Raw genomic sequence first — 24679 nt, forward strand, 5'->3', positions numbered from 1 at the left:
CTATGTTTTAATTTGCTCTAAGCATGAATCATATCTGATTTTTCAAGAGAACTCATCCCACAAATTATCTGTTATTTCAGACATAGATGGGTTATTGCAAATTGCAGGAGTGGTTACCAGCACTTGTTTTCTTGCAGATACACAAGAATAGCAGATTTCCCAAGAATTTAGCAATAAACATGTAAATTATTACTCAATCTTCTGTGGCGTTCCACTTGGGAGGTCAAGACCAAGTGTAATCTTCAGGGCAGCAGAATTAGAGGGTGGGGATAATTGGACTGGGGCATACATTCTGTCCTTGTATTTCATGAATGTTTGATATTTAGTATATTAATCTTGTGTCTGCACACATTTCCTGTCTTCTCTTTTCCCACATTATAAACTCTTCTGTCAGTCTTTATAATGGAAACTACCTATGTAAACTTGTATATTGTACACCTCCTGCCAGTGGTGGTACTGTAGTATTTATTTGAGTCAAATTTTAGGAAATCTCTATTGGGAAGACCAATATAGTTTGCTGAATATAGAGGAGACTACTTAATATTTAGGTGATTGCTTCACCAACATCTCAGCTGGGCAAACCATTTTACTATCTGACCTTTGAGCAGTTTCTATGGAGCATAATAACTCCCAGCACACTGCCAATGTATCATATCCAAGCTAAATCAAGCACTCCACTTCCTTCTTGGAGCGCAATCAGCAGTAGGTGGGGCAGAGACTTACTGCGTTCAAAGGCTCCTTCCCTCCCTTAAAGGGAGGGCCATCGCTGCAGGCTCTGCAATAGAAAAATTACCTACCTGGACCACCAAGGCAGCTGCGATCTGCCCGGCACTCGAGCAGAATGCCAGGCTGATCGATCGCGGGTAGGAACCTGCGGAAAAAAGCAGAATGAGAAAGGCAAGTTTTTTTTTTTTTTTCACTTAACTTGGCCACCTCGCCTTTAATCTTCGCCCCCAAAGTGGCCGGCTGACCGGTGCACGCCTCCTGCAGCTGTCTGTGTTTTCGCCCGGTGCTGCCACAGGGGGCGGAAGTCAATTTCAGGTCCAGGGTGATGCACACGGCGATGATGTCATGCTCTCCGAGCGAAGGAGATCGGGGCGCACCGCTGTAGCGCACCACAAAACTCCCACCGAATATGGCGGGAGTCGATGTCAGTGCCGCGCCCGGTCGCAAAGCCATTTGTGTTCCCCCGGCAACAGGAGGCACAAAGGCACCCAATTTCGCCCCCTTGACCTCCTTTAGCCGCATGTTACTAGCTAAATGGAACATTGAGCTTCCTTGATCCTCAGATATTGGAACAACATACTAAAGCATTCCACTTGTCATCGGTGCACTTTGATAGTCAGTTCACTAGAAACACTTGATGATAATTGAACTCCGTACTGCTACTGGGTTATTGCTATAGTCCAAATTAAGCTCTTGAAGGAATATGAGAAGTATTGTGACTGATGTCAAGTTGTTTTCTGTATGCAGAAAAGATTGAGGAGATCTACAAAACTTTTATCCAAGAATCTGGAGTCCAGTTTAGTGATCTAGAAGCCAAAGTGCTACAGTTTCACCTTGGCAATCTTGAATATGCTTGTGGTAGCAACCTGCAGCAGGTAAGGAACTAACTGTTGATGAATATTCTGAATATTATAGAAAAATTGATGTTACATAGACACTAGGAGAGTTGATATACAGGGCAGCCAACAAGCTGCAAGTATTATGGCTCTAATATTTCCAGTGATCAATATTGAGGGGTCTTGAGCTATAGGAGTAGCTGGAAGAGGTGCTACGACTTGGGAGCAGAAGGATTGTTCTGGAGGATGTTTGAGCAATAGGAAGTGGAAGGTGTACTTTGGCAGCAGTGGGTGGGATGCTTGAATCTGAACATTGGATGTGGAGCAAGTGGGAGGGGTACGCTGGGGTTTGTGATCATTGAGAGTAGTCAGGAAGGAGGATCAATAACATGGGGGTATATAAGGACTATAACTGGGTACCTGGGATTTGTTGGTGTTGGGCAAGGCTGGAATCATCTGGCAGTATTTTGGAGAAGGGGGCTGCAGGAAAATGGCGCCTGTAAGCCGCCTTCAGTCCTACCCTGCACTCCACAACTTTTAAAATATCAGTTAGCCAGCATTGTGCCAGGAGTTGTCTTCAGTTGTTTAAAACATTTGGCACTTAATGTCTTTAGAATGTATCTCAACAAATCTAGTATATGCACACTGCATGGTTCAAACAACCAAGACCTGGTTGTCATCCTGCTGGGAAAGCTGCTAGAGACAATTTGCCTCTAGTCCTAGAAAGACTAGTGCGAATTACTAGCTGTGACCCACGAACCATCTTGGGTTTTTTTTTTTATAAAGTGCTTGCACTGGCTTTATTAGTAAAAGTGCAGTATGTGCTTTTGAAGAACCTGAAGCCAGTTCCCAGATCATGGCATTTCTTGGGGTGAGTATGAAGTGGGGAGAGGGCAAAGGTTATCTGGAGGCGAATAGGGAGAAGGCGCTGACCCCCTGGGCAGATTGGAAAAGGGTAGTGGCCAAAAACGGGTGTGGGCAGAGGTGGCAGATGCTCCGGTTGAGCAAGAGGTCTGATTTTCACTGTCCGGTAAATGGAGCAGTTGAGAACAGCGCCACCTGCAGCTGGGAGTTGCAACTGAGCTGCTTGAGGAACTAGAGCTGGTGTGAGTAAGGAAACGTAATCACTGAAAGGACTTGAGGAAAATTGAGCAATTTGATATCAGTTTGTGATTGTTACTGTTGTTGCTTTGTAGCTTTCCCTACCTTTTGATAGTGGTTAGTTGAGCCAGTCACAATTTTATTTGACCTACAAATGTGATGCTATTGATGTCTACTACTATAGATGCTGCTTGGATACAGGACATTAACTATAAAGATAGATATGTGCATTAATTTGCATTTATAATTAATTTAATTTGTCCTGTGTGTATCTTTGAATTAAATCTTTTTTCCCGTGGAAAATGTTGCCGTGCCATACAACTTGATGTCATCTATTGGCCCAGAAATTTGGGTCGGGGGCTTCCCGCAGGTGCAAGCCCCCGACCTGCACTTACCTAGCGTGCCGGCCGTTGAGCTGTGGGCCCGCGTGGGATTCCGATCCTGGGCCTCCTCCAACTGCCAGCACGCAGTGCTTGCGTATCCCAGGGGCGCAGTTAGTTCGATGCGTCCCCTGGGATCACGTGGGCCATGGAGAGCCAATGGTAGCAGGGAATGCTTCATTCATAAGTTTGACAGGAAGCGCTGTCAAACCTATAAATACTATAAGCCCCAAAACATCACTAAAACTTCAAATAATTTTTTTTTTAAATCACATTTTTAAAATAACTATAAATTACATGAAATAACTATTTTAAACTATAAATTTTGAAAAAATTAATTACATTTTCTAACAGGGCTAAAAATAAACTTACCTTGCTTTAAAGTATTTAAAAATAATAAACCTGTGGAAAAAATGTTTTAATTTGAATTAATTCACCACTTACCTTGTTAAAAGCAGGCCTCGCACCTGCTTTTTAAAAGTGTAACTGCTGGAGACTTACCCTCCTGGAGAAACCTGCAAAAAAAAACGTAAGTTCGATGCACACGCGCTGCCTCTTCGGCGCACGCGTTTGACCTGTGAACCCCTTTCAGGGGAACACAAGTGCCGGTTTCCCACGCATGCGCAGTGCATGCACGAAACCGGCACTTTCGTTGGGCCTATGCGTGAGTACCCCATGTGTACTCGCGCGTTGGGACCCGAATTTCTGGGCCATTATGAACAGTACCAGTCTTGGAACAAATCTCTGGGTACTACTGGCCACAGGTGTGCATTTGATGACAGCTGTGGCTCGCTGGGTAGCACTCTCGCCTCTGCGTCAGAAAGGTTGTGGATTCAAGTCCCATTCCAGAGACTTGAGCACAGTAATCCAGGCTGACACTCCAGTGCAGTACTGAAGGGATGCTGCACGATTGGAGGTGCCATTTTTGGATGAGATGTAAAACTGTTGCCCAGCCTGCCTTCTCAGGTGGACATAAAAGATCCCATGGCACTGCTTCATTAAGAGCAGGGGAGTTCTTCCTGTTTGTGGGATCTTTCTGTGCACAATTTGACTGCCGCGTTTCATACATTACAACAGTGACTACACTTCAAAAAGTACTTCATTAGCTGTAAAGCGCATCGGGACGTCCTGAGGTCGTGAAAGGCGCTATATAAATGCAAGTCTTTCTCGTATTACTAGCCCCCAATTCAAATCATCTAATTGTAGGTCCTCGCCCTACTCCAGCCTCTAAATCTTGAAGTGCCGTGAAGCCTTTGAAGTGCTGTAACCTACAAGGCTACGGACCAAGAGCTGGAAAGTGGGATTTGGGTGGATAGCTCTTTTCTGGCTGGCATAGACATGATGGGCCGAATGGCCTCCTTCTGTGCCGTAAACTTCTATGATTCTATGACTCTAAATCCTTGTCATCTGCAGTTGAATGCTGCATGCTAGATCAACAATTCTTGTTTCTTGTTTCTCTTCTCCCTCCCTCTTTAAGATGCATAAATCAGGAAGTAATCTTGCACCAGTTCCATCAATTTACCTCCCCCAATTCTATTTCAGTTCTCTGTTATGTGGAGAGATTGGAGAAGCTTGGATTGTTCTCCTTAGTGCAGAGAAGGTTAAGGGGAGACCTAATAGAGGTATTCAAAAATAATGAGGGGTTTTGATAGAGCAAATAGGGATAAACTGTTTCCTCTGGCAAGTGTGTTGGTAACCAGAGGTCATAGATTTAAAATAATTGTGACCTTTTGCAACCATTTCCTCTTTTTTGAAGAGGGGTGCAACATTTGTAATCCACCAGTTCTCTGGCACCAATACAATATCCAAGGAGGATTGGAAGATTGTGGTCAGAGCTTTCAGGTAGTGTGTTCCAGATCTTCACTCTCTGAGAAATCATTTCTCCTCCTTTCCCCATTAGTTCTTATGCCAATTATTTTAAATCTATGTGATACTTTATCAAATGCTTTTTGAAAGTCCATATATACATATACTGAACTATCTACATCAACCCTCTCTCTGTTACTTCATCAAAGAACTCAATCAGGTTAGTCAAACAAGATTTGCCTTTAACAAATCTGTGCTGGCTGTCCCTTGTAGCCCATGCTTCTCCAAGTGAGAATTAATTTTATCAAAAAGAAAATACTGCAGATGCTGGAAATCTGAAGTAAAAACAGAAAATGCTGGAGAAACTCAGCAGGTCAGGCAGCATCTGTGAAGAGAGAAACCGAGTTAACGTTTCAGGTCGATGATCTTTTGTCAGAACTGGAAAAAAGCAGGAAATGGAACAGATTTTTAAGCAAGTGAAGAGGCAGGGAAAGGGGGGAGGGGATGAAAGAACAAAAGGGAAGGTCTGTGATAGGATGGAAGGCGGAAGAGGTTAAGAGACATTAAGAGACATTAAGTGATATTCAAGGCAAAAGGAGATGGTAATGGGACAGGTGAAGAAACAAAGGATGGCTTTAGATTAAGTGTAAATTCTGCTGGCAGAATGAAAGACAGCTGCCATGTGGGGGAGAAGAAAAAAAAATATATTTTTATATTTTGAAAACTATGTTGAGTCCGGAAGGCTGTAAAGAGCCTATTAATTTTGTCCTTGACAATGGTCTCTAGTAGTTTTCCCATCACTGATGTTAGACGGTCTGGCCTGTAGTTACCAGGTTTATCCCTCTTTTTTGAAGAGCGGTGCAAACATTTAAAGATCGCATGGATGAACTATAGAATTTGTTCATCCCTGTTTGGCATAAAAATAAAACCAAAAAAGGTGAATCAACCGTGGCTAACGAGGGAAATTAGGGCAAGCATAAGATCCAAGGAGAGGAAATATAAATTGGCCTGAAAAAGCAGTAAACCTGAGGATTGGGAGCAGTTTAGGATTCAACAAAGGAGGACAAAGGGATTAATTAAGAGGGGGAAAATAGAATATGAGAGTAAGCTTGCAGGGAACATAAAAACTGACGGTAAAAGCTTCTATAGATATGTGAAGAGAAAAAGATTGGTGAAGTCAAGCATAGGTCCCTTGCAGTCAGAATCAGGGGAATTTATAATGGGGAACAAAGAAATGGCAGACCAATTAAATACATACTTTGGTTCTGTCTTCACAAAGGAGGACACAAATAACCTCCCAGAGATGTCGGGGAACATAGGGTCTAATGAGAGGGAGGAACTGAAAGAAATCAGTATTTGTAGGGAAATGGTGATAGGGAAATTGACGGGATTGAAGGCCGATAAATCCCCAGGGCCTGATAATCTACATCCTAGAGTACTTAAGGAAGTGGCCCTAGAAATAATAGATGCACTGCTGGTCATCTTCCAAAATTCTATAGACTCTGGAACAGTTCCCATGGATTGGATGGTAGCTAATGTTACCCCACTATTTAAAAAAGGTGGTAGAGAGAAAACGGGGAATTACAGACCGGTAAGCCTGACATCGGTAGTGGGGAAAATGCTAGAGTCCATTATAAAAGATGTAATAGCAGAGCACTTGGAAAACAGTGACAGGATCGGACAAAGTCAACATGGATTTACAAAAGGTAAATCGTGCTTGACTAATCTACTGGAATTTTTTGAGGATGTAACTGGTAGAATAGATAAGGGAGAACCAGTGGATGTGGTGTATTTGGACTTTCAGAAGGCTTTCGATAAGGTCCCGCATAAGAGATTAGCGTGTAAAGTTAAGGCACATGGGATTGGGGGCAAGGTACTGACTTGGATAGAGAACTGGTTGGCAGACAGGAAGCAAAGAGTTGGAATAAATGGGTCTTTTTCCGAGTGGCAGGCAGTGACTAGTGGGGTGCCACAGGGATCGGTCCTTGGACCCCAGCTATTCACAATATATATTAATGATCTAGATGAGGGAACTAGATGTAATATCTCCAAGTTTGCAGACGACACAAAGCTAGGTGGGCGTGTGTGCTGTGAGGAGGATGCCGAGAAACTCCAGTATGATTCGGACAGGTTGGGTGATTGGGCAGATGCAGTATAATGTGGATAAATGCGAGGTTATCCACTTTGGTGGCAAAAACAGGAAGGCAGATTATTATCTGAATGGCAATAGATTGGGAGAAGGGGAAGTGCAACGAGACCTGGGTGTCCTTGTGCACCAGTCGCTGAATGTAAGCATGCAGGTGCAGCAGGTGGTTAAGAAGGCAAATGATTTGTTGGCCTTCGTAGCGAGAGGGTTTGAGTACAGGAACAAGGATGTCTTGCTGCAGTTGTACAGGGCCTTGGTGAGACCACACCTTTTGTGTGCAGTTTTGGTCGCCTTATCTGAGGAAGGATGTTCTTGCCATGGAGGGAGTGCAGCGAAGATTCACCAGACTGATACCTGGGATGGCAGGAATGACATGAGGAGAGATTGGGTCGATTGGCCTTATACTCGCTGGAGTTTAGAAGAATGAGAGGGGATCTCATTGAAACTTATAAAATTCTAACAGGACTAGACAGACTAGATGCAGGAAGGATGTTCCCGATGGCCAGGGAGTCCAGAACCAGGGGTCACAGTCTAAGGATAAGGGGAAAGCCATTTAGGACAGAGATGAGGAGGAATTTCTTAACCCAGAGTGGTGAACCTGTGGAATTCTCTACCACAGAAGGCAGTTGAGGCCAATTCATTAAATATATTCAAGAAGGAGTTAGATATATTTCTTAGGGCTAAAGGGATCAAGGGATATGGGGAGAAGGCAGGGACCGGGTACTGAATTTGGATGATCAGCCATGATCTCATTAAATGGCGGAGCAAGCTCGAGGGGCCAAATGGCTTACTCCTGCTCCTATCCTATGTGTTTCTATTTGCAATCCTCCAGTTCTCTGGCACCAATCCAATATCCAAGGAGGTTTGGAAGATTGTGGTCAAAGCTTCTGCTATCTCCACCCTTGCTTCCTCAGCAACCTAAGATGCCTCCCATCTGGATGGGGTGACTTGTTAACTTTGAGTGATGCCAACCTATTTAGCACTTCCTTTCTATCTATTTTTAATCCTACACAATATCTCTACCACTTCTCCTCTACAGCCACATTAATATCATCCTTTTTTGTGAAGACAGGTGCAAAGTAATCATTCGGTACCTCAGTCATGCCCTCTGCCTCCACAAGAAGATTTCCTCCTTCGTCCCTAATTGGCCCCACCAATCCTTTTAACTATCATTTTACTTTTTTAAATATGTTTCTAAAAGATTTTTAAGTTCCTTTTTATGTTACCCTCTAATCTTTCCTCACATTCTCTCTTTACCCTTCTTGTATTGTTTTTCAATTTCCCCCTGCATTCTCTGTATTCTGCCTGGTTTTCTACTTTTATTCTGTACCTAACACTTGTCATAAACCTCCAGGGAACTCTAGCTTTGGATGCCCTATCTTTCTTCCTTCTGGAAATATGCTTGGTTTGTACTGGAACTATCTCAGCCTTGAAGGCCTGCTATTCATTTATTGTTCTCTTGACCAATCTTTGTTTCCAGTCTACCTACGCTAGATCCCTTCTCAATTCACTGAAATTGACACTTTTCCAGTTGGGTATTTTTACCATTGATTTTTCTTTGTCCCTTTCCGTAACTACTTTAAACCTAATTATATTATGATCACTATTACCCAGCTGTTTTCCCACTGAAACATACTCCACTTGCCCTACTTCATTCCCCAGAATTAGATCCAGCACTGTTTCCTTCCTTGTTGGGCTAGAAACATACTGACTAAGAAAGTTCTCCTGTATACATTTCAGGAAATCGTCACCCTCCTTGCCCTTTACATTTTTTCCCCCAGTCTATATTAGGGTAACTTATACCGTATCTTGATGCAGTATGATTACAAAGCTATGTTATTGCTACTTTCCCTTATTGAGTCGCAAAGGTATGCCTGTATATAATTGTCTATTTGTAAAAAAAAAAGTCAGAGGTCAAATGTTTTTCTGTGTGTAATTAACTTCTAATTTTTGTTGCAGGTATCTGCTCGTTCCTGGGACCACAATGAGTTTTTTGCCCAGTTTGCAGGTGATCACACGCTCTTCACAGCAGGTTATTCTGCTGTCATCAATAAACTAGGTGATGGTCTGGACATACGACTTAATACTCCAGTAAGTTTTGGATCTTGTACAGCAGTCTTATTTGTAAAAATCAAGCCAGCAACAACTTGAGCAGTTTATCATGGTGGTGATGCTAATAACAGGATATATATTTTAAAGGAGGTTAAGAAAGAAAGACTTGCATTTATATAGCACCTTTCACGACCATCGGACATCCTAAAGCGCTTTACAGCCAATTAAGTACTTTTGGAGTGTAGTCACTGATGTAATGTGGGAAGCGTGGCAACCAATTTGCGCACAGCAAACTCCTACAAACAGCAATGTGATAATGACCAGATAATCTGTTTTTGTTATGTTGATTGAGGGATAAATATTGGCCAGGACACCAGTGATAACTCCCCTGCTCTTCTTCATAATACTACCATGGGATCTTTTACATCCACCTGCGACAGCAGACAGGGCCTCGGTTTAACATCTCATCTGAAAGACGGCACCTCCAACAGTGCAGCACTCCCTCAGCACGGCACTCGAGTGTCAGCCTCGATTTAAGTGCTCAAGTCCCTGGAGTGGAGCAATCATGTTTTTCTATTGTTTCTATCAGATTTGTGCCCTGGTAAATGTGGTGAACTTTAAAAGAGTGGTATTGTATTTCATCAAAGCAGTTAGTTTTTAGTTTGTCATTAGCTGTCAACAATTGTAGTTCTACATGTCCAACACTTCTGAACTCTGCATCTGCTGAAATTGTTCATTTCTCAGCAAACTTATTTTCTATAACTACAATTTTGGCCTGACCACACCCTATAAAATCCACCTGCTCCAAACCTCGTTCCTTTCTGCCTCCCACTGAATTGCCTGTTTGTTGCCTGACTATACAAGTTATTCTAATGCCACCTCTGATCTCTCTGAGGAGCACTTGTCGAGTGGGTGGAATTTCCCAATACGTTTAACAAAATATTGTGAAATTTTGTCTCCTTCAGAGCTCTTTATTCAGTGAATAATGAGGAGTGGACTGAAATACATATGTGGAAAGTTCAAAAGTAGTTGCTTTTTTTTAAAAAAGAAAATGTAATCCTCTTTGGTGCAGTTACATTAGTAACTTAGTACTTGGATTTGAAATACTGTTCTGTGTGCATAGGTGTTTACTTTTGATGACTATACAAAATGTCTTCAAAACTGGTGTAGAGTTGGAAGCTTATTATGAAGGAATTAAAAAGAACTTGGTTTTATATAGTAATATAAAAGTATAGTATATCCTTCCACAGATAGATGTAGTTATCTATCACACATACGTACTTGGAAAAACAATCCACAGGATGCTTGGATATGACTAGAATGGCTTGATCCTTTTCTGGGAACAAATTATAAGAACATAAGAAATAGGAGCAGGAGTAGGCCAATCGGCCCCTCGAGCCTGCTCCGCCATTCAATAAGATCATGGCTGATCTGATCCTAACCGCCAATCTACTATCACAGAACCATCTCCTGAATCTAACAGAATTAGACACACGAAATAGGAGCAGGATCAGGCTACACGGCCCCTGGGCCCGCTCCGCTACCCACAGGGCCATGTCCGATCTGAACCTAGACTCATGTCCAAATTCCTGCCTGCTCCCCGTAACCCTTAATTCCCTTTACTTCTAGGAAACTGTCTCTTTCTGTTTTAAATTTATGTAATGATGTAGCTTCTACAGCTTTTTGGGGCAGCATATTCCATGGACCTACCACCCTCAGTGAAGTAGTTCCTCCTCATCTCAGTTTTGAAAGAGCAGCCCCTTATTCTAAGACTATGCCCCCTAGTTCTAGTTTCACCCATCATCAGGAACATCCTCCCCGCATCCACCCGATCCAACCCCGTCACAATCTTATATGTTTCAATAAGATCGCCTCTCATTCTTCTGAACTCCAATGAGTAGAGTCCCAATCTACTCAACCTCTCCTCATATGTCCATCCCCTCATCCCCGGGATTAACCGAGTGAACCTTCTTTGTACTGACTCGAGAGCAAGTATGTCTTTTCTTAAGTATGGACACCAAAACTGTATGCAGTATTCCAGGTGCGGTCTCGCCAATACCTTGTACAACTGAAGCAATACCTCCCTATTTTTATATTCTATCCCCCTAGCAATGAAAGCCAACATTCCATTGGCCTTCTTAATCACTTGCTGCACCTGTATTCTAACCTTTTGAGTTTCATGCACCAGGACCCCCAGATCCCTTTGTACTTCATTACAAAAACTTTCCAGTTTCTTGCCATTAAGATAATAACTTGCTCTACGATTTTTCCTGCCAAAGTGCATAACCTCACACTTTCCAGTATTGCATTCCATCTGCCAAATCTCTGCCCACTTACTTAGCCTGTCTATGTCCCCTTGCAGGTTTTTTATGTCGTCCTCACTCACTACTTTCCCTCCCATCTTAGTATCATCTGCAAACTTTGATATGTTACACTCGGTCCCCTCCTCCAAATCGTTAATATAGATTGTAAAGAGTTGGGGACCCAGCACTGACCCCTGCGGAACACCATTAGCTACTGATTGCCATTCTGAGAATGAACCATTTATCCCAACTCTCTGCCTTCTGTTAGATAGCCAATCCTCTATCCATGCCAGAATATTACCCCCAATCCCGTGATTTTTTATCTTAAGCAATAATCTTTTGTGTGGCACCTTGTCAAATGCCTTTTGGAAGTCTAAATACACTACGTCCACTGGTTCCCCTTTATCCACCCTATATGTTACTTCCTCAAAGAACTCCAGCAAATTTGTCAAACATGACTTCCCCTTCATAAAACCATGCTGACTTTGTCCTATTAAATTATGATTATCCAAATGCCCTGTTACTGTCTCCTTAATAATGGACTCCAAAATTTTACCTACCACAGATGTTAGGCTAACCGGTCTATAGTTTCCAGCCTTCTGTCTACTGCCCTTTTTAAATAAGGGTGTTACATTAGCAGTTTTCCAGTCTGCCGGGACCTTTGCCGAGTCCAGGGAGTTTTGGAAAATTATTACCAATGCATCCACAATCCCTACCGCCACTTCCCTCAAGACCCTAGGATGTAAGCCATCAGGTCCAGGTGATTTATCCGCCTTGAGTCCCATTATTTTACCGAGTACCACTTCCTTAGTGATTTTGATCGTGTTTAGCTCCTCCCCCCCCCCCCCCCCCCCCCTATAGCCCCCTGTTTGTCCAGTGTTGGGATATTCTTAGTGTCTTCTACTGTAAAGACTGATACAAAATATTCATTGTGTTTTTGCCATCTCCATATTTCCCACCATTAATTTCCCGGTCTCATCCTCTAAGGGACCAACATTTACTTTAGCCACCCTTTTTTCTTTTTATATAACTATAAAAACTCTTACTATCTGTTTTTATATTTTTTGCTAATTTACTTTCATAATCTATCTTCCCTTTCTTAATTAATCTTTTTGTTATTTTTTGCTGTCTTTTTTAAAGTTTTCCCAATCCTCTATCCTCCCACTAGATTTGGCTACCTTATAGGCCCTGTTTTTAGTCGAATACTATCCTTAATTTCTTTACTTAGCCACGGATGGCTGTCTTTTCTTTTACACCCTTTTCTTCTCAGTGGAATATATATTTTTTGGAAGTTGTAAAATAACTCCTTAAATGTACACCACTGATCATGTATCGTCTTACCCTTTAATCTATTTTCCCAATCCACTCTACTCAATTCCGCTCTCATACCTTCATAGTTTCCTTTATTCAAGCTTAGCACGCTTGTTTGAGATCCAACCTTCTCACCCTCTAATTGAATATGGAATTCAACCATGTTCTGGTCACTCATTCCAAGGGGATCCTTTACTAGGACATTTTTAATTAATCCTGTCTCGTTACACAGGACCAGATCTAAGGTTGCTTGCCCCCTGGTCAGTTCAGTTACATACTGCTCAAGAAACCCATCCCTAATACACTCAATGAACTCATCCTCAAGGTAGCCCTGCCCAATTTGATTTGTCCAATTAATATGATAGTTAAAATCCCCCATAATTATAGATGTTCCCTTATTACAAGCCTCAACTGTTTCCTGGTTGATACTCCATCCAACAGAGTTGTAACTGTCCGGAGGCCTATAGACTACGCCCACGAGTGTTTTTTTCCCCTTATTATTCCTTACCTCCACCCAAACTGTTTCATTATCCTGATCTTTTGACCCAATATCATTTCTCTGTATTACAGTGATTCCTTCCTTTATTAACATAGCCACCCCACCTCCCCTTCCTTCCTGCCTGTCCTTCCTGATCGTTAAATAACCTGGTATGTTTAATTCCCAGGCATTGTCACCCTGCAGCCATGTTTCTGTAATGGCCACAAGATCATACCCATATGTAGTTATTTGTGCCATTAACTCGCCTATTTAATTAATCTGTTGCTAACAGACATTTGCCCATCTATGAATAACTACCAACTAATTGCTGCTGGAAGAATCAAGTTGTTGCCCATTAGTAACAGCAATATGAAAACATTTGAAAAAAAGTAAACAGGGTTACCATTTAAGATATTTACATATGCATGTTGCCCTGATATTTATAGCCGAATGTTCTGGGGCTGTTGTGCATCAGCAGCCTACATAATTTAGTATTAAGTGCATCTTGTTTTAATCCCGTGTGTACCAAGACAAGAAAGGAAGAAGCCGATAACAATACACTCTAGACAAAAATGCTTCTTATTTGTCACAAGTGGTACCTATGATTCTTGAATTTTTCCCCTCCCCCTATTAGTTTTAAGAGTTCAGAGTATGGCAAACCCTCTTCTCATTCCCTAACCTCCCTGGAGTTGGCCGTCATTGCTAAGTCCCTTTTGACTTGAGAAGTAGCAGAAGTGTAATGAGAAAGGGCTAATCAATAATCTTGTGGCAAAGGGGCCTTTAGGGACAAGTGACCATAATATGAGTGAATTTTATATTAAGTTTGAGAGTGATGTAGTCCAATTTGAAACTAAGGTCTTCAATCTAAACAGAGGAAACTACAAGGGTATGAGGGACAAGTTGGCCATGGTAGATTGGGAGACTACACTAAAAGGTATGAAGGTGGACATACAATGGCTAACATTCAAGGAAACAATGTATAATTTGCAACAAACATATATTCCTCGAGGGCATAAAAACTCAAAAGGAAAAGTGATCCAACCATGGCTAACAAAAGAAATTAAAGCTAGTATTAAGTCAAAGGAGGAAGCTTATAAAGTTGCCAGAAAAAGCGGTCAGCCTGAGGATTGGGATCTTTTTAGAAATCAGCAAAGGGGGACCAAGAAATTGATAAAGAAAGGGAAAATGGAATATGAGCACATACTAGTGGAAAAATATAAAAACGGATTGTAAAGACTGGTGAAGGTAAATGTAGGTCCATTACAGTCAGAGACGAGAGAATTTATAATGGGGAATGAGGAAATAGCAGAGAAATTAAATAAATACTTTGTTTCTGTCTTCCCAGAGGAAGATTCAAAAAACCTCCCAGAAATATGAGAGAACCAAGGGTGTGGTGAGAATGAGGAACTTAGTAAAAAAAAACAGTACTAGCAAAATTAATGGGACTAAAAGTAAATAAATCCCAAGGACCAGATGACCTACATCCTCGGGTTTTGAAAGAGGTGGTCATTGGAATAGTGGAAGCATTGGTTGTCATCTTCCAAAATTCTATAGATTCTGGAATGGTTCCTGCAGATTGGAGGATAGCAAATGTAACCCTGCTATTTAAGAAAGGAGGGAGAGAGAAAGCGGAGAACTACAGACCTGTTAGCCTCATATCAGTAGTTGGGAAAATGCTGGAATCTATTTTAAAGGATGCAATAACTGGGCACTTAGAAACTAATACAGTAGTAAGATTGGGCAGAGTCAACATGGATTTATGAAAGGGAAATCCTGTTTGACAAACCTGTTGGAGTTCTTTGAGGATGTAACTAGTGGAGTAGACAAAGGGGAACCGGTAGATGTGGTGTATCTGGATTTTCAGAAGGCCTTCGATGAGGTCCCACAAGAGGTTGGTGAACAAAATTAGGGCACATGGAATTGGGGGTAATGTACGAGCATGCATTGAGAATTGGTTAACGGACAGAAAACAAAGAATAGGGATAAACGGGACTTTTTCAGGATGGCAGGCTGTGACTAGTGGGGTACCGCAAGGATCGGTGCTTGGGCCCCAGCTATTCACAATCTATATCATAGATTTGGATGAGGGGACTAAATGTAACATTTCCAAATTTGCTGATGATACAAAGCTAGGTGTCAGTTGTGAAGAGGATGTGAAGAGACTTCAAGGGGATCTTGACAGGCTCAGGTGAGTGGGCGAGAACATGGCAGATGGAATATAATGTGGATAAATGTGAAGTTATCCACTTTTTGGTAGAAAAAACAAAGGCAGACTATTTCCTAAATGGTGAAAGATTGGGGAATGCAGATGCTCAAAGGGACCTGGGTGTCCTTGTACAAGAGTCACTGAAAGTGAATGTACAGGTGCAGCAAGTCATTAGGAAGGCAAATGGTATGCTGGCCTTCATTACAAGAGGATTTGGGTACAGAAGTAAAAGGTCTTCCTCCAGTTATATAGGGCCTTGGTGAGACCACAGCTGGAGTACTGTGTACAATTTTGGTCTCCTTACCTAAGGAAGGATATACTTGCCATAGAGGGAGTGCAACGAAGGTTCACGAGATTGATTCCTGGGATGGCGGGACTGTTGTATGAGAAGAGATTGAGTAAACTAAGCCTGTATTCTCTTGAATTCAGAAGAATGAGAGGGGATCTCATTGAAGCATACAAAATTATTACAGGGCTTGATAGGATGGATGATGGGAGAAAGTTTCCCTTAGCTGGGACGTCTAGAACCAGGAGCCACCACCAAGATAAAGGGAAGGCCATTCAGGACTGAGATGAGAAGAAATTTCTTCACAGAGGGTGGTGAATCTTTGGAATTCTCTACCCCAGAGGGCTGTGGAGGCTTAGTCATTGGGTATATTCAAAACAGAAGTCGATAGATTTCTGACTAGTAAGGGCATCAAGGGATATGGGGATATGGCTGGTTGGAGTTGAGGCAGAAGATCAGCCATGATCTCATTGGCAGAGCAGGCTCTAAGGGCCAAATGGCCTACTCCTGCTCCTATTTCTTATGTTCTTATGATTCCTCTGTCAACTCCCAGGTGGTCAGAGTTTTGAACATTTCAAGTTCATCAAGCAATCCATTCAAGAGTTGGTGGAGAACATTACTATGCTATGGCTCTGGCAAGCAGAATTATTGAAGATTCCCTCGAAGGTGCGGTCATCATTCTTTGGGGGCTTTAACTTGCATTATCCTTGTGGCTTGGGTCACTGTGTACTTGTTTGAAGTCTTTATAGGTCTACCTGATCATCGTGAGACATAGGATATCTGTTAAGTACAAGGGCTCTGTTCTCTCTGACTGAAAATTAAAGCACTTGGACCAATGGAAGTAGAGTGAAAGCCCAACCATGTTTTCTGAGTGACGATGGCCAGAAGTCTCCAAACCATGGACTTCCCATGTCATTGCCCTAATTAGGACAGTGTGAGTGCCCATCAGAGAATCCTCCCATTGGAAGATATCTTTCAGTCTGCTTTGCTGTAAAGTAGGCTATGCACAGTGCCCAAGTTTAACACATGCATTCTTCTACCCATGATATACTGATCTGTTAAGTATGGTTGCATTTTTCAGACTGAGCTCAAGAGCTTCACTATAAACTGTGTTTGATAAAAGGGGCTATTTTTTGCTAACTAGGTGAAAGATCTGTTCGAGCATTCAAGTGCAGCAGTAGAATTTTAGGGCTATTGCTGGAATAATGCAAAGAGGACAGTATTGGTTCCATTTTGCGGGGAGGCAAGTCATCCTATTTATTGACCAAAGAAAAGATCATGTCCAGCACTCCTTTCAAGACTCTGAATTGCAAGGGACCATTGTAGGGCCAGAAGCACTTGATCCAGCCAGCAGGATAGCTGCAAAAAAAGCGCTTGCTCTGTTGTATATGCTTATATTGTGGTGGAAAATGGAGCAAATCAGATGCTTTGTTGTGAAAGTGTGGAACTGTTGGATCCCCAGTTCAAATCGTGGCTTCTGCTGTCATTTACAATCATTTGCTCTTTTTCTGTGAGTTTTACCATTTCTCAACCATGCTGGTAGAGCACTCTTTCATAGGGGTATATAGGCAAGTCAAGTGCTACAGATTATAATGCATCAACCTGTTACGTGGTATAAAATAAAATATTCAGGAGTTTGTAAAAATTTAAGTGTATTGCAGTCATAGAATCATAGAATAGTACAGCACAGAAGGAGGTCATTCGGCTCATCGAGTCTGCAATTTCCTGCTTTTTCCCATATCCCTGCAATTTTTTCTCCTTCAACTATTTATCCAATTCCCTTTTGAAGGCTACTATAAATCTGCATCCACCACCCTATCGGGCAGTACATTCCAAATCCAAACCACTCGTTGCGTAAAAAGGTTTTTCTTCATGTTGCCGCTGGTTCTTTTGCCAATCACCTTAAATCTGTGCCCAGTCTGGTTATCAACCCTTTACCGTTGGAAACCGTTTCTCTATTTACTCTACCTAAACCCTTCGTGATTTTAAACACGTCAATCAAATCTCCTCTTGGCCTTCTCTGCTCAAAGGAGAACAACCCCAGTTTCTCGTAACTGTAATCCCTCATCCCTGGAACCATTCTAGTAAATCTCTTCTGTACTCTCTCCAAAGCCTTCACTAAAGTGTGGTGCCCAGAATTGGACACAGTACTCCAGCTGGGGCCGAACTCGTGTTTTATATAGGTTTAGCATAACTTCCTAGCTTTTATACTATGTCTCTATTTATAAAGCCCAGGATCCCATATGCTTTATTAACTGCTTTGTTAACCTGTCTGTCACCTTCAAAGATTTGTGCACAAGCACCCCCTTGAAAATTGTACTATTTAACTTGTATTGTGTCTCTCCATTCTTACTAACAAAATGTATTGGCCCAGAAATTCGGGCCGGGGGCTTCCCGCAGGTGCAAGCCCCCGACCTAGCGCGCCGGCAGTTGAGCTCTGGGCCTGTATAGAATTCCTCTCCGGGGCCTGGCCCAGAGGCCGGCGCGCTGTGCTGGCGTGTCCCAGGGGCGTAGTTAGTGCGTTGCGTCCCCTGGGATCACGTGAGCCATGGGCAGCCAATCGGAGGAGGGAAAAGCCCATTCATAAGATTGACAGAAAGACCTGTCAAAACATATGAATGCTGAGGGCCCAAAACAGTAGTTAACCTTGAAATAATTTTTTTTTAAATAAACTATAAATTACATTAAATAACTATTTTAAACAATAATTTAAATTTTTGAAAAAAATAATTTTATAAAAAAAGGGGCTAAAAATAAACTTGCCTTGCTTTAAAGTATATAAAAATAACAAACCTGTGGAAAAAATGTTTTAATTTAAATTAATTGACCACTTACCTTTTAAAATGCAGTCCTTACGCCTGGTTTTTACATTTCTAAAATCTAAAGACTTAACCTCACGGAAAAACCTGTATTTAAAAAAAACCCAAAAAAAACGTAAGTTCAAAGCGCACGCGCAGACTCCCGCGCGCACGCGTTCGACCTCTGAACCCCTTTGTTCAGAGGATCGGAAGTGCCGGTTTCCCGTGAGTACCCCGTGCGTACTCACGCGTTGGGACCCGAATTTCTGGGCCATTATCTCTCTCTTTTCTGTGTCGAATTTTATCTGCCCATTCTACCAGCCTGTCTATGTTCTCTTGAAGTCTCTTACTATCTTCCTGAATGATTACTACACTTCCAAGTTTTGTTTTATCTGCAAATTTTGAAATTGTACCCTATACCCCAAGTCCAAGTCATTAATGTATATCAAAAACAGCTGAGTTCCTAGTAGTGAACATTGGGGAATGCCATTGTATACCTCCCTCCAGTTTGAAAAACAACCATTCACCACAACTGTTTTCTATCCCTTAGCCAATTTTGTACCTATGCTGCTGCTACCCGCTTTTTCCATGGGCTTCAATTTTTCTGATAAGTCTAATGTATGGTATTTTATCAAACACCTTTTCAAAGCCTACATCATAACATCAACTGCATTGCCTTCATCCACCCTCTGTTACCTCATCAAAAAAATCAACTTAGTCAAACATGATTTGCCCTTAACAAATCTGTGCTGGCTCTCTATTAGTTCATCCTTGTCCAAGTGGCTGTTAATTTTCTCCCGAATTATTTTCTAAAAGCCTCTCCATCACTGACGTTAAACTGACTGGCCTGTAATTGCCAGGTTTATCCTTGCACCCTCTTTTGAAGAAGGGTGTAACATTTGCAATCCTCCAGTCCTTTGGCACCACCCCTGTATCTAAGGAGGATTGGAAGATTGTGGCCAGCACCTCCGCAATTTCTACCCTTGCTTCCCTCAGCAACCTAGAATGCATCCCATCTGGACTGGGTGACTTTTCCACTTTTGTAAGTATTGCCAACCTTGCTAGAACCTTCTTTGTTTTTATCTCATCCAGTATCCCATGAGTCGCCTTCTCTCAATGAAACTTGCTATGATGATTTAATGATTGTAAAACGTTTGTGAGAATGTTTGCATGCATTAATGACTTGGAGTATATCAGAAATGAGTCTCCACCTTGTCACTACCAGCATAAAATGCAGCTGCAATGCAATATGAAATAAAAGCATTGAAAGGACTACAAGTTGTAATCTAATTTCAGGGTTAGGAGCTGCAACATACTGGAGACTCAATTTTATGGTTTGTTAATATCTTGTATTCATACTTTTGTATCCATTATTTACTTTAGAACCATTGGTCAAAATTGGTTTTAAATATCTTTCTGCCAAAGTGGAAGAAATTGATTATTCAGATTAACTATGGAGATTTGTTAATCTTTTTCATCTTTGCAGGTACAGACCATTAACTATTCAGGAGATGATATTCGCATTGGAACAGCTAATGGAATGTTATGGACAACTCAGAAGGTAAAATCTGTAGTAGCTTTTTAAAATTAAATTGTGTGCATGACTTACTTTGTGGAAAGTTATCATGATCTGACCACAAAAAAAGCATTTTTCCTCATCACCAATCCAATTACCTGAGTACCGAAATGTTTATTAATGCTGTAGTAGTACAGAAACTATGAATAATGTATGAAAGGAAGGGAAATAAAGAATATCTGTCTTCGTTCTAAAATTCAAATAGTGTATAATATGTTGCGTCAAAATGTTGAGACAAGCAAATGATTATCCTAATATTCATAGAAATTAATTCATGGGGTGGCGCGGTGGGGTATAATGATGACAGTGGAGCAGAGACAGCTGCAAGTTCTGGCCCCATTCCACTCCGTTCCTTTCTCTAAGCCATGTCAGGTGGGGAGGCTGTGACATCTTCCAGAAGTAAGAGAAAATTGAAGAGGATAGTCCTGCATGAGGAGTCTGGCATCTACTGGAGACCAGATGCAGGATGCAATGACAGCAGCCTGGAAGCAAGTCATTCATTTGTTCCCTTGGCTGCAGGTAACAGACAAGTAGTCTTCATGAATTCTAAAATTCATCTTTGCCACAGCTTTTTTTTTTTGTTTTAAGGTGGCTCTATTTTACAGCTAGATATTTTCATGAACTGTTCATTTTTTAAATTTTAACTTTCTGCTTGCCTGATGTCTTGCTGCAGTTGTACAGGGCCTTGGTGAGACCACACCTTGAGTATTGTGTGCAGTTTTGGTCGCCTTATCTGAGGAAGAATGTTCTTGCCATGGAGGGAGTGCAGTGAAGATTCACCAGACTGATACCTGGGATGGCAGGAATGACGTATGAGGAGAGATTGGGTCCATTGGGCTTATATTCGCTGGAGTTTAGAAGAATGAGAGGGGATCTCATTGAAACGTATAAAATTCTAACAGGACTAGACAGACTAGATGCAGGAAGGATGTTCTTGATGGCGGGGGAGTCCAGAACCAGGGGTCACAGTCTAAGGATAAGGGTTAAGCTATTTAGGACAGAGATGAGGAGGAATTTCTTCACCCAGAGAGTGGTGAACCTGTGGCATTCTCTGCCACAGAAGGCAGTTGAGGCCAATTCATTAAATGTATTCAATAAGGAGTTCAATATATTTCTTCAGGCTAAAGGGATATGGGGAGAAAGCAGGGACAGGGTACTGAATTTGGATGATCAGCCATGATCTCATTAAATGGCGGAGCAGGCTCGAGGGGCTGAATGGCCTACTCCTGCTCCTATCTTCTATGTTTCTATGGTGGTCAGTGAGGCTCAGGATGAAAGAACCTACCCAGAATTGGACTGACAGACAGAGACAGAGACACACAAGAACAGGGGATGGTAAGAAAAAGAAAGTAACTGGAGACATCAGTGGCAAGAGTGAGAACTAGAGATGACAGGAAAGACTCCAGTTGGAAATAGGAATGGGAAAAATAAAACATTCTGGAGACGGGTAGGAAAGCAAACTATTGATTTTCTCTCTTTATATATAATATATTAAAATTGGCATCGTAATAAATTTTGAACCCTCACGATTTTGTATGCCCATAAAGTTTGAATTCCTGTTCATTGCAAGGACCTATGATACAACATTCAAATGTTTGGCTTTAATAATATAGCCTCTGTATAATATCCTACTAAGCATGTTTTCTGCATATTGTAGATAAGGTAACAGCACATTCTGGTACTTGATAATAGTGAGGCTCAACACTAATTGCCTCATTTGGACCAGAACACTCTGAATTATGTGAAATCAATTTCTAATTTTCTTTTAACACTGCTGATATGGACAGTGCTCTGGTGGGGCTGGATTAAAAGTGGTAGGTGTTCAATAGTTTTTGATAGTCTCTCTATGATTACAAACATTATATGAAATAAATACTTTCTAAACCCAAGAGGAAAAGGGACAGCATGTAGTTAAAATAAAACAACCTATTTAAACTCGGTCACCAAAGCTCCTAACAGACTTAATATATATTGCTGCTTCCTGTTTAAGAAAGGAAGGAGACAGAAACCGGGCAACTGTCGACCAGTTAGCCTAACATCGGTCATTGAGAAAATGCTGGAGTCCATCATTAAGGAAGTGGTAGCAGGACATTTAGAAAATCATAATATAGTCAAGCAGAGTCAGCATGGTTTTATGAAAGGGAAATAATGTTTGACACATTTACTAGAGTTCTTTGAGGATGTAACGAGCAGGATGGATAAAGGGGAACCAGTAGATGCCGTGTATTTGGATTTCCAGAAGGCATTCGATAAGGTGCCACATAAAAGGTTACTACACAAGATAAGAGCTCACGGGGTTGGGGGTAATAGAGGATTGGCTAACTGACAGAAAACAGAGTCAGGATAAATGGGTCATTTTCAAGTTGGCAAACTGTAACTAGTGGGGTGCCACAGGGATCAGTGCTGGGGCCTCAACTATTTACAATCTATATTAATGACTTGGGTGAAGGGACCAAGTGTAATGTAGCCAAATTTGCTGATGATACAAAGATAGGTGGGAAAGCAAATTGTGTGGAGGATGCAAAGAATCTCCAAAGGGATATAAATAGGCTAAGTGAGTGGGCAGGAATCTGGCAGATGGAGGAAAATGCGAGGTTATCCACTTTGGTAGGAAAAATAAAAAAACAAATTATTATTTAAATGGGGAGAGATTACAAAATGCTGCAGTACAGTGGGATCTGGAGGTCCTTGTACATGAATCACAAAAAGTTAGCATGCAGGTACAGTAAGTAATTAGGAAGGCAAATGGAGTGTTGGCCTTTATTGCAAAGGGAATGGAGTATAAAAGTAGGGAAGTCCTGTTACAACCGTACAGGATGTTGGTGAGACCATACCTGGAGTACTGCGTACAGTTTTGGTCTCCTTATTTAAGGAAAGATATACTTGCATTGGAGGCAGTTCAGAGAAGATTCACGAGGTTGAGTCCAGCGATAGAGAGGTTGAGCAGGTTGGGCCTATACTCATTGGAGTTTAGAAGAATGAGAAGGGATCTTATTGAAACATATAAGATTCTGAAGGGGCTTGACTGGGTAAATGAAGAGAGGATGTTTCCCCTTGTGGGGGAATCTAGAACTAGGGGGCATAATTTCAGAATAAGGGGGCACCCATTTAAAATGGAAATGAGGAGAAATTTCTTTTCTGAGGGTTCTTCTGAGACCCAAAGCTGGGTGGGCGTGTGTGCTGTGAGGAGGATGCCGAGAAACTCCAGTATGATTTGGACAGATTGGGTGATTGGGTAGAAGCATGGCAGATGCAATATAACGTGGATAAATGCGAGGTTATCCACTTTGGTGTCAAAAACAGGAAGGCAGATTATTATCTGAATGGCAATAGATTGGGAGAAGGGGAAGTGCAACGAGACCTGGGCGTCCTTGTGCACCAGTCGCTGAAAGTAAGCATGCAGGTGCAGCAGGCGGTTAAGAAGGCAAATGGTATGTTGGCCTTCGTAGCGAGAGGGTTTGAGTACAGGAACAAGGATGTCTTGCTGCAGTAGTACAGGGCCTTGGTGGGACCACAGCTTGAGTATTGTGTGCAGTTTTGGTTGCCTTATCTGAGAAAGGATGTTCTTGCCATGGAGGGAGTGCAGTGAAGATTCACCAGGCTGATACCTGAGATGGCAGGAATTATTTATGAGGAGAGATTGTGTCGTATGGGCTTGTACTCGCTGGAGTTTAGAAGAATGAGAGGGGATCGCATTGAAACTTATAAAATTCTAACGGGACTAGACAGACTAGATGCTGGAAGGATGTTCCCGATGGTCGGAGTCCAGAACCAGAGGTCACAGTCTAAGGATAAGGGGTAAGCCATTTAGGACAGAGATGAGGAGGAATTTCTTCACCCAGAGAGTGGTGAACCTGTGGAATTCTCTACCAAAGAAGGCAATAGAGGCCAATTCATTAAATATATTCCAGAAGGAGTTGGATATACTTAAGGCTAAAGGGGTCAAGAGATATGGAGAGAAGGCAGGAACAGGGTACTGAATTTGGATGATCAGCCATGATCTCATTGAATGGTGGAGCAGGCTCGAGGGGCCGAATGGCCTACTCCTGCTCCTATCTTCTATGTTTCTATGTGAATCTTTGGAATTCTCTTCCTCGGAGAGCTGTGGAGGCTGGGTCATTGAATGTATTGAAGGTGGAGATAGACAGATTTTTGAATGGTAAGGGAGTCGAGGGTTATGGGGAGCGGGCAGGGAAGTGGAGTTGAGGCCAAGATCAGATCAGTCATGATCTTATTGAATGGCGGCGCTGGCTCGAGGGGCCAAATGACCGACCTACTGCTCCTACGTCTTATGTTCTGTGCAGTCAAAGCAGTTATTTATCCAAGATACCACTTTATTGTAAAATTTTAAATCTAAATAAATGGTAAAGCTGACTTCAATTTCCACGGGTCTTTTGGTCTCGTCTCTGAGATAAGCGTTCACTAAAATACAGCTGCCAGCTATGAGGAAGGGACGATGATTCTTCTGCAGCCCCTGCTAAAAATAAAACCCGCCTCACTTGGGGTCTGGACACATTAAATAATAGAATTAAAATTTTATTCAGTAGAGTGAGGCCCTAAGATCAAATGGCTCCACACACACAGGGGCAGAAATGTATATGCATAGAACCCTTAGAGGGAGGAAATCTTTTTCAATCTCCAGAATTCTGAAAAATCATGAGATTACTGAATCCT

General features: G+C 41.9%; 1 protein-coding gene across 2 annotated transcripts in view; it reads left to right on the forward strand.

Annotated features, from left to right (window-relative positions):
• Window positions 1-24679, forward strand: part of kdm1b (lysine demethylase 1B) — a 115111-nt gene that overhangs the window by 53355 nt on the left and 37077 nt on the right. For both annotated transcript variants that reach the window (XM_085988912.1, XM_085988913.1), the window contains exons 14-16: window positions 1474-1601; window positions 8955-9086; window positions 19916-19990. In XM_085988912.1, coding sequence (XP_085845038.1) covers window positions 1474-1601; window positions 8955-9086; window positions 19916-19990 — 335 coding nt within the window. The remainder of the gene's footprint in view (window positions 1-1473; window positions 1602-8954; window positions 9087-19915; window positions 19991-24679) is intronic.

The sequence above is a fragment of the Somniosus microcephalus genome, chromosome 5 (assembly GCF_052327205.1).
Source record: "Somniosus microcephalus isolate GS21.2 chromosome 5, FLI_Smic_1.0, whole genome shotgun sequence".
Classification (NCBI taxonomy): Eukaryota; Metazoa; Chordata; class Chondrichthyes; order Squaliformes; family Somniosidae; genus Somniosus; species Somniosus microcephalus.